Consider the following 16,345-nt stretch of genomic DNA (forward strand, 5'->3'; position numbering starts at 1 on the left):
CCCTATCCCATCCCACCGTCCCCGCCGCCGAGCGAAGCGAGTGGCGCACTGGCGGATGAGGCGCCGAGTGGCCCGGATCCACCGGCCCAGGCGAGCCGCACACGTACGCCGGCGCCGCGCACCTGTCGGCACGCGGGCGCGGCGCATCTATTTCTCGGGAGCGCGCGTATAAGGAGGCGGCACGGAGCAAGGGGCACTCTCACAGACGAATGTCTACTTGCTTCGCTGGGTTGAGCATCGTCGCAAGCCTCGGCACCCCCAAGCCGTCCTCCGCCTCCGCACGCCCCAGGCTCATCAGGAACGCGCCCGTCTTCGCCGCCGCCACCGCCGTCGTGGTACGTACGTGCATGCATCGATCAATAATGCATGGGCATGGGCTCACTACTGTACCGCACTGCACCGACCACATTGTACATGCATGCATGTCTATCCACTTTCTCTTTTCAGTGACCATGAGCCTGAGCTGTGTAACTAACAAGTTGGCACGTGTCCATGTCCTTGCTATTATCGGCACGTCACACGGCTCTTCACGAAATGCACTACTGCAAAAAGCAAAAGCCTCCCTTGTCCCTTCCCACAATCTCGGAGGTTGGTAGCGTACAGACCAGGACTTTCTGAAACGAAACAGAATCCAAGTGCCACGCGAGTGTGCAAAACGGACCACACGGTCAACTAATGATGCACCTTGCATTGCCACCTTTGGTTAATTCTTCAAGCTCAAACCACATTTTTCCTGCTACAGAAACATACGTGTGCCATTGCCCTCAATAACAATAGATTTTTCCCTTAAAAAATAAACGTTCGTGTCTTTTCCTAAGAGCATGGAGGCGCCGCACTGTTCCGTTGTACCAAGAGCCAATAACAAGGCCCAGTCTGCAAATGCGGCACGCCATAACCCATAACCTCATGTTCTACCCCTCCGTTTCTATTTATAAGGCATGACATAACTTAGCACAGTCTTCCAAATTACACTTTGACCATTCATTTATCTTATATCATATTATTTATGGTTATAAACTTATGATCATTGTAAAGATTATTTAATTACGCATCCAACCATATAAATTTTATATTATAAAAATAAAAAATTGGTAGTTAAATTGCTAGTTAAAGGTTGTAAAGTTTGAATCTAGATATGTGCATGTCCCCTTACACATAACATTTCATTTCAACCAATCATTGCATAGTAGTATATACCAGGTCATACTTTTTCTCCTGCTAATCTAATCATTTCCCCGTCCACCAGTAGCAACATCAACATGCATGTCAACCACTGCACCCCGCAATAGAATAATCGGGAAGGGAGGGGGTTTCCAAAGAGGTGGCCAATGATGGTGCTAGTTTAAAGGCCACAGCTAGATAGATGCTTTGGACAGAATATATATAATTCCCCAAAAGTCTCAAGTTTCAGGGAAGAAAGATGCAAGTACACTTGCTTAGGCGTGTAATGGCTGGCCTTTTCCCTAAACAAAGCGATAAGGTGGGGAGTAGGGTCGTCAGTGGACTCGTTGCATGATGATAGCAACTCCACACAAAACAGTTAAACAGAAGATGTGGAGAGCTAGCCCCCATCCGTCTTTTGGCTTTTCAGTTCCGTTTTGAACCATCACGCATCAAGAAATCCAATAACCGACCATCTATCAATTTAAGCTTTATAGTGCGCGTCAACGTTAGCTTTTTCTCTTTAGTAACGCCCATGATTTCCCGCGTTGCTTTTGCTCACTGTTGAGTTTTTTGCAGACAGAGCAACGAACTACCCACCAAGAGATTCCTTGCAACTTCACAAAAGAAAAAAAAATCTTCCTTTTCATCAGTATCTGGGAGGGGGGAAAGAACTTTGCTACGTATTGAACCGGTGGAAAAAAAAAGGTTACAGTTCTCTGTGGTAAACTGGCAGTACTTAGTACTAGTAGTAACCAAGTTTGTTAGCGCTAGGCAGTAGGCCTAGGAGGAGCCCAGATTTTCGTTGCCTTCACCTCATCACGCTGATGCGAGGCGCACGGCTTGACACCGATCGCACCATGACTCGGGTGGTGCATGCAGTCCAAACCTGTCGTAGGCTATAGCGGCTGCCATTAGATATGCACTAGATATACGCGAAAAGGAAATAGTAGAATAGCTAGCCCCAAAGGGAACCTCATCCCTTCGATGGTTGAGCGAGCAACCGTTGCATGTGGAGTATATTTAAAAGTTCACGATTAGTGCTAGTGGTTCCTCATTAGTAGACCGGCATGATGATCGATGAGTAAGCACGGCAGCCTAACATACCGGATTAGGAGGGCGCATCAGGGGGACAAGGTCTCGATGAGCTGAGCTCGACTGCAAGATCAGTCTCCAATAATTTAGGAGGTGCTGGTCCGTGGTCCGGGCGGTTGGCACTGGTGAAGGGAGTAATTTAGGCGAGCCGATAAGGAAGATTCGGTCCCCAAGGCCGTGCCATTGGTGCCCCGTCGTCCGGCGATGCGACGAGCTAAAACGACCTCTTCTCTGAGTGATTACCCCATGGGGAAGTAGAGTAGCAGCCCCGTAGGCAGGCAGATGGCAGTCTGGCAGATCTGGGTGAGTGGGCATCGAGATTCCTTGGTTGTGGGAAACAACCCCTGGGGAAACGTTTTCTCGATCGGGGTGTGGGGGAGGCAGCAAAAAGGAAAGGTTCCCGCAGCCAGCAACCTGGCCGTGGCCGGCGCCACTTGTGCTTTCGCTCTCCGTACCCGCAGCTGTGCCTCCCATCGCAGAGCGTCATCTGCCCAGTAGCATATGGTCAACTGGTCCCTCCAGCCTTGGCCTCAGCAGATGACGAGTGCCCGTTTACCTCTTGAGCTCCTGGCGGAACTTTGCAGTCCGAATGACTCTTGGGGTTGCCTGACCTTTTTCGCACACCAATAAACATTTTTTCTTCTAGAGCACCTGATTTCATCGGCTTAACTCAAAAGCAGAGTTGAGCACACGCGTCCGCGTCACATACAGATCACGGGCGCCTAAGAATTAATTTAACGACAAAAAGGGGATAAGGCTGTTGCCGTTCCGTCCACAGAAGCCGCACTCACTCCCCCATTACCATTACTACTGCTGATTTTTCTCCTGCACGCTCTCGCTCACGCTATTATTGCACGTGTCATGTTGCTAGTAAGCCGACGAACGAGAAGCTCATCAAAAAGTCAGACGAGAGAGAGGCGAGGAGTAGTAGCATCCAAGCCGGCCGGCCATAGGAAGAGGAGAAGATGAGCGGGTGCCTTTGCCTCCCTAAAAAGAAGGAGGGGGTCTCCGCAGCGAAGCAGTCCATAAATTCCCCCGCCTCGTCACTCCTCCAGAACCAGAAGCCCACCCAACCTCCACCTCCTCCTTCCAAGAAGGTCCGTTCCCCTCCTCCCTTCTCCGTCCTTCCTCCTGCAGTAATCCCCATCCATCCGTCACTCTTCTTTTTCCTCTCTTGCCCCCATCGCTCAGTAGCACAGCGGCTGCGGCTGCAGCTGCCCTTTTCTTCACCCCCTTTGTGCTGCTGCAAAGCAGATCCCTGCATGGCTGCATCCCTATCCCCATTTTAGATCACCTTTGCGCATGCTCCCTTGTGGTCTGTGCGCAAGGAGGCCAGAAAATTGCTTCTTGTCCCTGTCCCTCTCCCTCTCTCTCTCGAACTGCATCACGAGCATACAGGGTAGTGCCTTAGTGGGGATGGCTAACTGACGATTTGTCGCTGATCTTTGATTGCAGGGCATGGACGCCGTCGAGCGCTTGAAGAGCGGGTTTGACAAGTTCAAGACCGATGTCTATGAGTAAGTCACCATCAACTGCCCCGCGTTCGATTTCAGTTTCATGGCGCTTGATTTGCTTCGAGAATTTTGGGACCTCCCACTGACGACCCTGCTTTGCCCCCCGTGGAATTTCCTCCTCGCAGCAAGAAGCCGGAGCTGTTCGAGCCGCTCAAGGAGGGCCAGGCACCCAGGGTATGTGCTTCCTTCTCCGCCCTATCTCATCACCCTTGTAGACTGCTAAGATTTTTGTCTGGAGCGGCTCCGGCCGGCTGGAATCCTCGTCAGAAATCATGGAAAGCTTAATTTAGCCAAACCGCGTTCAGTAACTTGGGTTCCCGTGGGGTCCGGGCAACGCCTGGCTGGCTGGCCCACAGATTTGGTGGTACCTAGTACGTCCTGGTTGCCCAGGCGTCCAGTTAGAAGCAAGCTCTGAACAGTGTCGCTGGTACTTGCTCACCATCAGGATCCCTGCATTACATTCTCGTTTGCATCTCCCAGGCAACCCTGCTGCCATCCGTTACTGTTTCATTTGCCGAGGTCAGAGTCGTGGTAGACAAGCGGAAACGGCTTGTCCTAATTGCATGACTTAACACTGACGGGGACAGCTTGTCTCCATTAGCGGCCAGTGGCCCGTGATCAGGTTGGAGAAACTGAAACTGTTCTTGTTGGACGAGCCTGCTCCACGGGGCACAGCCTTTTCAACTGTGCAGAGAGAGATTGTAGTGGATAGCAACCACCCAGGCACTAAAACATGCGCGCGGCGAGTGCATCCCCATGTGCAGGCCATGTTGGTGATTTGGGCGTTGGCCTTGTAAATTATTGAGAGAGATGTCGCCGTCCCTGTATAGGCTCACTTTCTGGACTGGTGGTGGGTGATGATGGATATAGTATAGTCTTATTTCCTTCTCGTTCCTAGTATAAACCTGGTGCCAGAATCTCGCAAGTACAGAGTTTTATTGTTTTCTTTATGGGGGTTCTTGGCTGGCATCGATCCCATGCGCCTAATTACTCCATGCATGCTGTAGTTAGCTGGTTCCAGGCCCAAGTAGTCTAGTAATTTTATTTGCCAAAAAAAGTGGTTGGCGTCTTACTCGGTCTGTGGGAAACTAAGAACTAGCAACTAGCCGTGTTGAATTCAAAGTTCAGACTAGTTGAATTTTGTCAAGGTCTCCTGCATCGTTTTTTTTTTTGGGGTGGGGTGGAGTATAGTGCTCTAGTCCATCATTACACTATATGGTGGTGGTGAGTAGGCATTTCAGATGTCTCATCGTTTTGAAAGTTCTTTTTGACGCTGCACAAATCATACACTAAAAAGTGACGTGAGCTCCAAGTTTCCATGGCTATGAATAGAATGGAAAATGCAAGGTGAGCCATGCCCACATAGATAGGTGATAGGTCCAGGATCCCATCATTCCATGGCTAAACGTGTGGTCCAGCCATGATTGAGCACAGGCCCTACCTGGCAGCTAGCAACCTGTCCTGTGGCTGTGGCGCACTGGTTCCTCACCTCATAGAATTCGCTCTTCATCAGCATGTAGAAGAGTAGTTGGTTTGAGCGTGTCCTCTATTCCCAGCCATTGCGAAAAGTTAGGGGCATAAACATTGGCCAGTGCATGTTGCTTTAGCCTTCAGAACATTTGTGTATTCGCATCCATATCTCACTGGCCATGCTGATCCTTGAAATATATGCTATACTAGACACGTCTCAAAGTGTATAAAGAGCAGAAGATGATTGCATCACGTCATGCCCCTTGCCCCCTTTCCAAACCCTGGCCTCCCAAGTGTGAGCTAATCCAAATAGGAACGAGGTTCCTTTTCCTAATCATCCATGGACATGGTGTCCGTCCATCCATTGTGGCTGCTCTTGTCACCAAGCTCAATCTGCAGTGTGGATTTGGCAGTTTTGATCCGGCCTTTTGCATGCAAATTGTTCTCGGTTCATGCATGCAGGCTCGCCTTTTGCGTGTCAACTTGCCCGGAAATATTCTTGCTTTACGCTTGCGGCTTCCTCGCCGGGAATGGGATCACGTTTTGTTTCTGGCCCGTTGATCGCCCCGGGAGCCACATGAAAGTCGGCGTAGAATATCCTCGTTTCGAGTAGTAGCAGGGAACCTTCCTGCTTGGCTTTTGTCCATCCTGCCCCCCTGGTAAAAAGTGGCTCGGAACAGAGACAACCAGGAAATTTTTCAAAAACAGAGACAGCCAGGTCAAAAGCGGTAGCCTTTTTCGAGCGCAGTGGTACCAGCATGCAAATCCAGCAGAGCCACCAGAATCGTGTACTCCACCGATCAGCGCCGATCTGCCTACCTGCTTATCGATAAGAGCCGTGGGGGGCGTGAGATGTCCATTAGCGATAAGGCTGATTAAGCGTGCTCTTTTCGTTAACCTGATGCTTGATTTTTCTTCTCTTTTGTTAATGATGCTGATTTCCCCCTTTTGTCAACGCTATGCTGCAGTACATGGTGTTTGCCTGCTCCGACTCCCGTTGCTGCCCGTCGGTGACCCTGGGCCTGCAGCCCGGCGAGGCCTTCACCGTCCGCAACATCGCCGCCATGGTCCCACCTTACGACAAGGTAAACACTGTCTGACTGACTGACGCATGGACATCTGTGTTTTTTCTTTGTTTGGCCGGCCATGACCACTGGTGTGTCTTTGCCTGTCGACTGCTGCGTGCGCAGACCAAGTACACCGGCATTGGGTCCGCCATCGAGTACGCCGTCTGCGCCCTCAAGGTGGAGGTCCTCACCGTCATCGGCCACAGCCGCTGCGGTGGCATCAAGGCGCTCCTCTCCATGAAGGACGGCGCACCTGACAACTTGTAAGTAACGGTGGAATTAAGTTACAGCTTTGGATCGAGGAACCTATCCTGCAGCTTGGTGTTTCTGACTCGAGTACTATCTCTTTAATCAGCCACTTCGTCGAGGACTGGGTCAGGATCGGCTTCCTCGCCAAGAAGAAGGTGCTGACCAACCATGCCTCGGTTCCGTTCGATGACCAGTGCACCCTCTTGGAGAAGGTATGTTTGAGCTACTCAATTACCATGGCGATCTTACTTTCCCATACAGTAGCAGTGTTTGCAGTGCCAATTGCATCTACACGTGTGTACTGCCTAGTCTGCATGAATATCGAATTGGTTTGCTCATGAAAGGATCCTGCATTTCTGAATATTTTTGCAGGAGGCCGTCAACGTGTCCCTCTACAACCTCCTGACCTACCCCTGGGTGAAGGAAGGTGTGGCCAACGGGACACTCAAGCTGGTCGGCGGCCACTACGACTTCGTCAACGGGGTGTTCTCCGTGTGGGAGAAATAAGCCACCCGGTTTATTCATCATACATACATACCGAAATAATGCATCCAATCGATGTGAATGCATGAGTACTTACTACCTATTTTCGGCCGCTACATATATATCAGATCGGCCGATGTGAATGTAATAAGATATAGCATTTTCTACCGCTTTACGACTTCTATGTACTATATGATGCGTAATTTGGCCGCCTTGTGGTCAAAAGACATCAGCTATGTATAAGCCGTTTTACTACCATGGCTATGTATAATTTCATAATATTTTCGTCAAGAGTTTACCTTTTACTACCCCTTCATGTTGGCTTATTTGTCTGTCCCCTTCCTGGTTGCTGATGCAGTATTTTTATGTGATAACAAGAATAATTTTGTATGCATTAGTAGCTTAACTCAAGATATTATATATTCCTCGGTAGAGGGAGTATCATTATGACTACACTTTATGCTGGAAAATGCACGTCTTGAAGAAGAATGTCAATATTACAATGTAAAGGAACGGTAAACTAGAATAATGCCATAGTTTTTCCCCTCCTCCTTTCCTTTTAAGGCTAAAAGCCTTAACCACTGTACATACATTCTTTTTCACATGTATATACAAAAATATGAATAGGGGCCTCTCCTGCCGTTCCCTAAAAAAAATGATCCTAAATAATAACTAAGCTGCTTCATTACTTCAAAAAAAACTTCTTCAGACATTTCTTAATGCAAAATCGTTAAGAACAATATCAGATCAGAACAATATCAAGATCAATGCTATACATGAAAGTAAATAATTGTTACTGGATTTCAATGTCTAAAACTAAAGATCTAACATACTAAATGAATGATTAATGAATTAACAAATAAGTCAATAATTCACGCGCGATGATGGACGACAATTCGGCGTCAGATGTACTTGATGTTGCCGGCGTTGAGTCGAGGATGAGATTGATGTGTTGATCACTGACGCCTGAGCCGCGTAGGGCCTTGCAGATTGGGCCTCAAGGGTCGGGCTGTCGGGGATAGCAGATTCGTTGTGAGCTGTGATTGTGACACAGTCACGCAGAACGGCCGCCACCCGGCCTCCTCGTCTCCTCGATTGCGGCGGCGAATAGACGAAAGAGGATTCATCTTCGTGCGCATGCCTCCTGACTGCCTGCATGCTGAGAGCGCTGCGCGGCCGGACTCTCCAGCCTAGAGGCCTGCTCAACAGGGGTCTTTTCTTTCAGCAAGTTACCGAGGGGTATCCTGAGGTAGTAGATTGGTTGGTAGGGGATCGTCGGACCTGAAACTCGAACGTAAAAGTGAGGACACAACACACCGATTTATACAGGTTTGGCTGCCAAAGTAGTGTAATACCCTACGTTCTATTTGGGGTGTTGTATATTGCGCCCTACGTTTGAGTATTGTTTGGTGTTGAGGATTTTGTCCTCTGTTGTGGTTCTATGAGCTCTTCGCCTACCGATCTAGGAACCCCTACCCTCCTTTATATAATCCAGGGGCGATTACTAGTCGGTTATAAGGAAGAGTCCTAGTAGGATTACAGCGTATGAGTCTTAGTAGGATTACAGGGGAATCCTAATAGGAGTCCGTCTTCTTCCTTCCTTGCGGGTACTGGGGATTTATCCTCGACAAGCTCCCGAGCGCTTCATAGTCAAATGCAGTAGTCTTCGAGTACTTTTCAGATCCTCGCTGAGTAGTTTTAGTGCTCCTCAAGTACTTTATCTGGTTAAATCTTCAAAGTTCCTCAAAACTGTCATGAGTCTATGGGTTGCTCAAGCCCTTGATCGACTTGATTTTATAATCTTCATTGTGACATGTAGGGCGGCGAAAGTTGCACTCCATATGAAGTAGCCCTTGAGCCTTAGGTTAAATCGAAAAAGTAGGCTGAAGGTTAATAAAATCTTAAATCTTCTTCTTTCATCTTGAAAAATCAACTGTTGGGTGTAGCTTATCAGCCCCCGAGCCTTGAAATGATTAAATAATTAATTTAAGGGTCTTTAGTCTTCACGCAAGTCGTCTTTCGAGTAGTCATTTGGTGTCCAGCCCCCAAGCTTATGTGCCAAGTAAGCCATAGGAGCCACGTCGATTAGTTATTTGGCGCTTAGGCTCCGAGCTTGGAAACTAGTTGAGCCATTGAAGATATTTCGAGTAGTAATTGGTGCTTAGCCCCCAAGCCTGGGAACCATTGGAGGTACGGTGAACGTCCTAGAGAGTCGTCGTCGAAGTTTGACCTGCAAAAAGAGATGCATACATTATGTAGCATATTGTAGAATTTGGAACTACTGAAATTTATTCAGTGATGAATATAATGTAAATGTTGTGTGTCATGTTCTTGTTTCGGCCATATTTTTCCCGAGTAGCTATTCTATTACGTTTAGGCTCTCAGTCCCTATTTAACTATTGCCACTGCGTGTGAGATCTTTGTCTCCTGTACGTGTATTGGCACTGCTGCTACGCGTTTGAAATCTTTGTCCGTGTACGTGTCCTAGCGTTTAGGCATGACAAAAGATTCGAGATTTTCACGAATTAAGGCGTGTTCTGCTCGAGAAGATTAACAACCGCTAAGACAAGATATTTAAAATAAGTAGTCGGTATTGCAATAAAAAAATTGCATCATTGCGCGTAAAGTAGTCATTGAGACTTTTCTACCTTTTTGGCGAGGAGAGCGCGTGTTTGCCGCATATAGAACTTGTGCCTCACTAGGGTGTAGCCGCTGTGAGCCTCCAGCACTTAGTGCACCAAACTTCGTGGCAGAGCCTCCTAATTCAGTGTACCAAGCCTGTGGTGAAGCTTTCGGAACTCGGTGCACCAAACCCGTGGCGATAGCCTACATAATTCGGTGTACCAAGCCCATAGCTGTCGGGCAACATGCCCCAGGAATAATTGGCAAGTGTAGCTCTGGAGGGTAATTTCCGTCAAGAGTCGTACGCAAAAAAGTACTCAGCACGTTGCCCTGCATGCGGAAAACAATCCAGAAAAGTTATATGAAATAATTAAAAAAGTGACTTAGCTTGATTTGTGGACGATTGTCAACAAAGCCATGTCGATTGTTGATGAAGCCAACTAGTCGGAGTCGATTCCGACTAGTTGTTGATCGCGTGGAACCCGCCCTCGACTAGTTTTGTAGTTGAGATGAGTAGTCGAAGTAGACCGTCCTCGACTAGTTTTCTAGTCGAGACAAGTAGTCGAAGTAGTCGTCGGCGACTTGATGCGGCCGGATGTCGGGGTAGCGGTGCTCGCGTACGTCTTCTATGTACGTTAGGTTATGATTTTGAGATCTTGTGGTAGCCTTTCATGTGCGTGTAGCACAAATCCCTCAAAGTTGCTTTTCACGGAGAGTACTCGGAGCTGATTATTTGCCTCACTCTGCGCGTGATTGTAACAGATCTTTGTCATTTGGGGAATTATGACGTGGGTCCCTCGATCTGCCTAATCTCTCAACTCGAATCGGATTTGCCTCTGCCTTGATCGAAGAGCCGCATGCCTACGGCGGAAACCGACTCGGTTTTCGACTAGAACGCGGAGCGCATCGATTCTGTGTCGGCGTAGATTTGTCTGCTCGGAACTCCAACTCGGCAATTTGCTTCCTGTTGTGTAGATTGATCTTGATGATGAGGTCCTTCAAGCTCGCCCGATGATCTCGACGATCACCCCTACCTAGCGCGCCAAATGTCGGTGTTTTATACCCGGCAACATACCAAGGGGTTTCCTGAGGTAGTAGATTGGTTGGCGAGGGATCGTCGGACCTGGAACGCGAAGGTAAAAACGAGGACACAAGACGCAGATTTATACATGTTCAGGCCGCTAGAGTAGCGTAATACCCTACGTCCTGTTTGGGGTGTTGTATATTGCGCTCTGCGCTTGGGTGTTGTTTGGTGTGGAGGATTTGGTCATCTGTTGTGGTTCTATGAGGTATTCGCCTATCGATCTAGGGACCCTGCCCTCCTTTATATACTCCAGGAGGCGGGATTACTAGTCGGTTACGAGGAGTCCTAGTAGGATTACAGGGTATGAGTTATAAGGAGTCCTAATAGGATTATAGGGTGTGAGTCATAGTAGGATTATATGAGAATTCTAGTAGGAATCCGGATCTATCCCGACACCCTCCTAGCATGAGCCCCTCGCCGTGGCTTCTGATGCATAGGGCTAAAGCTGGGCCTTTGTGGGGCACGGCGATGGCGTGGCTTTGATGAATCAAGGAAGCGGCGGAGGATGGGTAGAAATTCCAATATTTAACACCCAATACGCTCTCACTGAATTTGATAACTAATTTGCAGGCCTTTTATTTGAAATTTGACACCGGGCTACGAATCTGGTGTTTCTCCTCCCTTTTGTCTTCACTTTTTTTAAGAAAAATCAAACAAAGGTACTAATAATTTTTTTCAAGCTTACCATTCCGGGAAAAAAAAAGGAAAAATCTAGAGTGTCGTATCCTGGGTACATAGTTTACCTGTGCCTGCTGTTCAGTCCAGCCTACCGCTTTCCCTCTGCTCGTCCCCGCCGGCTCCGCCACCGGCACACGTCGCGACTCGCGATCCCTGCCCACCGCGCCGTTTATTACCCCATCTCTCTCGAGTCTCCATCATGCTCCTTGTACTCGTTTCCCGGCAGCCGGATGGCACCCCAGCCCCGGCGCCACGCGCGCCCGCGCCTGCCCGGAGCTCCCATCAGCCGGAGGTCAAGGCGAAGGCTTGGACCTTTGGGAGCTCGGTGGGTTAGTGGTGTACGTGTGTACCTGTCCATCTGTCCGGTACAAGAACACGTCCCGGTCTGGACTGGTTCGCCGTTTCACGCATCCATCCGTCCAGCTGCACGACCGTCGACCGCCCGAGGAGGGGAGCAGGCCGGAAAAGAAGGTGAGCCGCTGCTTCCCGTGCCTCCCCCTCCTATAAAAGGACCCCCAGGGAGGCATGGACGGGGCAGCAGCTCTACAGCGAACCAAGCCTTTCTTCTACAGTCTTCTCAAATCCTCGAGAACCAGAGGTCCACCCACCTTCTCCTCCACCGCACAAAGGTCAATCCCCCTCCCTCCTCCATCCATCCTCCATGCATCGGACCATCTTCTTTTCCTTTATAGGCTAGTCACTCACGATTCGCATGATTCTCTCTCTCTCCTCCTCAAGAAATCCCGCATCAGGCGATCCTGTTGTGGACGCATGGTACGGTAGTGCTCACGACATGATCTGTGGTTCTTGCAGGCCATGGCGGACGCCGTCGAGCGCTTGAAGACCGGGTTCGAGCAGTTCAAGGCCGATGTCTACGAGTAAGTAATCCGAGCCGCTAGCTATTTTCTGAAGCCTTCTGCTCCATGATTCATGCATGGTGACGGTGCGGAGTGAATTGACCTTCTGACGATCTGTCTCCTGTCGGCAGCAAGAAGCCGGAGCTGTTCGAGCCGCTCAAGGCCCACCAGTCCCCCAAGGTATGCGCTGTCATGTCCTCCGATAATCCTTGTGGAGTAGCGAAATGTTCCGTCCTGCGTGTTCTTGTTATACTCGCCAGAAATTTCCGAAGCTGTAGCCAGTTTCTGAATCCGGTAGATTTTGCAAAGTCTCGCGGGGATCTGGATTGGCAACCATCTCCTAGTATCACATCGGGAATCACGGGTCCCCATTTGCCACCTACCCTGCCGTTGTCCGTTGATCTAGCGGCCCTATCCGCGTACAACGCCGGCGTGCGTGTGTGCACACAGCATTTGGTCTGGGTCAAAGTTGACAAAATGGGAAAGAAAAAATAAGTGATAGAAGTCTGCTCTAATACGTATGCTAGAATAAAGAAGTTCATAAATAGTAGTATATAGCTATACCAGCTGTAAGAAATTAAGAACACTACATATATGGCATCTAAATATACTATAGATGGACCAACATAAAAAAAAATATCAGATAGATACATAGTACTCCCTCTCCCCGTTCCAAATTATAGGTCGTTTTGGCTTTCTAGGTGCATAGTTGCTATGCACCTAGATATTGTGCATATCTAGATGCATAATAATATATATGAATCTAGAAAAGCCGAAAGGACCTATAATTTGGAATTTGAAAACATTTAATCTTATCTAGTTAATTTATACATTTTTAAATAAAGAAAATGTTTCCAAAAAAAGTTAGAAATGCTTAGCCGAAAATAATCTTAATTAAATAGACATGTTGTGATGGGAGGAGTAGTATAAAAGAACACAGTTTGATGTGGACTCTAAACTGTATGACTGGAAATGTTGAATGCTCCAAGTTGCGCCCCGAACTAAAGATTCCATACGTTTTCTAGCCACGGTCCATCTTGTCTTCACTCGCAAGTAAAGTAGGCACGAACGAAAGGCCAGGCTCCTGTTGCTGTTAATCAGCTCCTATCACCCGCGTTTGCCCCTTTGGTGGGAGCTAGGAAGAGGCTGAGAGCAATGGCCGTCAGGTCAAAAGTAGCAGCCTTTGTTTTCGTATCGCACACGTACACACTCTACCGACGCTGAATGTTCTTCTCTGCCGCTGATGGTTGGCCTGCAGTACATGGTGTTCGCCTGCTCCGACTCCCGCGTGTGCCCGTCGGTGACCCTGGGCCTGCAGCCCGGCGAGGCCTTCGCTGTCCGCAACATCGCCAGCATGGTCCCACCCTACGACAAGGTACGCTTCCGCACGGACACACGCCTGCTAATTCTGCCACATGTCGCCGCCACTTGGCGGGCATCGACGCCGCCTCGACAGCTGACGTGTCACTGCCTGTCGACTGCTGCGTGCGCAGACCAAGTACGCCGGCGTCGGGTCCGCCATCGAGTACGCCGTCTGCGCCCTCAAGGTGGAGGTCATCGTCGTCATCGGCCACAGCTGCTGCGGCGGGATCAAGGCGCTCCTCTCGCTCCAGGACGGCGAGGCCGACAAGTTGTAAGCGACTGAAAAGAAGATTCAGAAAACGATGGCGTTGAAACTGAATTATATGTGTATCTTATTGCATCGTTATTGTTTGACTCGAGCATGTATGTTCTCTCTGTTGTTTGATTACCTGTTCAGCCACTTCGTCGAGGACTGGGTCAGGATCGGCGCCCCCGCGAAGGCGAAGGTGCAGGCCGACCACGCCTCAGCTGCTTTCGAGGACCAATGCTCCATCTTGGAAAAGGTACGCTTTGAATTGAAAGATTTCTCTTGGATCTTCATCTTGAAGACTACGTAGCTCGAACGGAACGATTTGCTCATGGAGTGTTTTATTGGATTTCTGAATACTTCATCTTGCAGGAGGCCGTCAACGTGTCCCTTGAGAACCTCAAGACCTACCCGTTCGTCAAGGAAGGGCTGGAGAAGGGGACCCTCAAGCTGGTCGGCGGCCACTACGACTTCGTCTCCGGCAAGTTCGAGACATGGGAACCCTAAGAGGCCAACCAGGCCAGTACACCATATACCTACAAATATGCTCCCGATCGATATATATGACTGCGTGGAGCACAACTAATTCGCCCCTATACAGCCATACCGTATTGCTCTATGTGGACTGTAATAAGCGATGGAAATTTCTACCGTGGAGGATTTATTTGTTTTTTTTTTTGTAATGTATGATGCATAATTTGATCGATCTGTGGTCAAAAGACATCAGCTATAATGATCTTTTCATTAATATTATCATGAAGAGAGAAAAGAGTTTACCTTTTTATGCTACCTCTCTTGCTGTTCCCCAACTTTAATTCTGACTCTTTCTTAAATGTTGATGACTTTTCTTTTGCCACGACGTGTTCTTGGGTTTAGCAATTATGTCCCTGATTTCCACAGGATGTAGCTGCCAACGTTGCAATCCTGCTTTATTGAATAAATCTCCTGCCATTTGTCCTAAAAAAAGTATCTTTTTGGTTGATTTGTTCAGAGAACACTGAAAACAACTTCATACACTACATATGAATCAAGAAACGTTAAAAACGAAAGCAAAATACCAACATCTTTGCAACGAGATTTATGAAACAAGACACATACTTAATATGTTTTGAAGTTATTTTATACAATTGTCAATTTATGTTCATACCAGTTTATTTACAAACTGTATATCAACTTATAGCGTATTTTAGATGTATCAAATCCACTAGTTTATCTAGAGGAAAATAACGCAAGGACAGATAGCAAGTTATGCTACACAATGCAATAACTTGTACGTCTATTACACCTTTAACTTCCACAACAATTTCGTGTCAATTTATTAATATCAAATTACGTAAAGAATTTGTGACAACTTCTATATCCTTAAAACTTATGCAACGATAATGCAATGACTTATATAGGGACAATGTACCAATTTATGTAGAGATAATGTAGCGATTTATGTAGACACTTCATATACGTAATAGCATCTTGTAAAATTATTTTTTTAGCAATTTATTTATATAGTTTATTAATAAGTGACACATGTGTAGCTACACACTTAATACATATCTAACTACTGCACATCAACATAAGTTGCAAACACATAAACACTTTTTTGAAATATATGCATCATGCATCTAGTTTTATAGAACTTATCACAATGAATAAGGTAGTGCAAACGGAAATTCTAACAAGCACTCCAAGATAAAATTACCATATTTTAAAAAATATGAATGCTTACTGAAAAACTCTAATTTAGCATCTCCACGCCATGATCCACTTCGTCATCTACCTCAGCCAATGTGCATGCTCAGTCCAAATTGAAACAAATTATTGCGGATCAAATTAATTGACAGTGGTGGTCCGTCAAAACCGGGTGCATACCGTGCGGGGTCTGCTGGTTGGTAGCTTGGGTCAGGCCGCACGGCGTTGCGTGCTCCGTGGATGCCTACCTGTCGCATAGCCATCTATTGTGCGCATGGGTAGGAGTGGAATTCAACCCGGAAGCAATTTGGCCCATGAAGTGAAGAAGAAGCCGACCCATATTCAGTGTTTACTGCTGCTTTCACCTTTTGTGGAGGTAAATGAGGTCTACTGTAGTAGACTTTTTCTTGTTTCCTTCCTCCTTCCTTTTTCCTTCTCTTTTTATTTTTATTTTTTCTATCTTTTATTTTCTTCTCATTTTACTTTTATTTTTGGTAATAATAACCTTTATTTCTTTTCTCATATTTAATTTTTTAAATCTACTTTTTCATTTTTGCTTTTACGTTTTCGTTCTTATTTTCTTTTCTTTTGGTAACACTAAGTTTTCCTTTTCTTTATAAAAAATTTTCTTTTATTTTTCTATATATTTATCTTTTTTTATTTATTTTTTCATTTTATTTCCCTTTTTTCTTTCATTTCTGTACCACTAGCTATGTCCTCCCTCCGTATCAAAATATTTGTCGCTACTGAATTTTCCTCACAACTTTTGA

At 47.2% G+C, this 16,345-nt stretch overlaps 1 protein-coding gene across 1 annotated transcript; it reads left to right on the forward strand.

The window, feature by feature from the left end:
- The first annotated feature begins 179 nt into the window (after positions 1-179).
- LOC101777598 (carbonic anhydrase, chloroplastic) lies at positions 180-14,704 on the forward strand. The gene is given in 14 exon segments (XM_014805279.2): positions 180-335; positions 3,128-3,353; positions 3,712-3,773; positions 3,896-3,944; positions 6,209-6,325; positions 6,431-6,570; positions 6,663-6,768; positions 6,929-7,063; positions 12,237-12,301; positions 12,412-12,460; positions 13,539-13,655; positions 13,774-13,913; positions 14,040-14,145; positions 14,262-14,704. Coding segments are annotated over 13 exon segments (1,353 nt in total). The 5' UTR covers positions 180-335; positions 3,128-3,221; the 3' UTR covers positions 14,397-14,704.
- Positions 14,705-16,345: the final 1,641 nt, after the last annotated feature.

The sequence above is a fragment of the Setaria italica genome, chromosome V (genome assembly GCF_000263155.2).
Source record: "Setaria italica strain Yugu1 chromosome V, Setaria_italica_v2.0, whole genome shotgun sequence".
NCBI lineage: Eukaryota > Viridiplantae > Streptophyta > Magnoliopsida > Poales > Poaceae > Setaria > Setaria italica.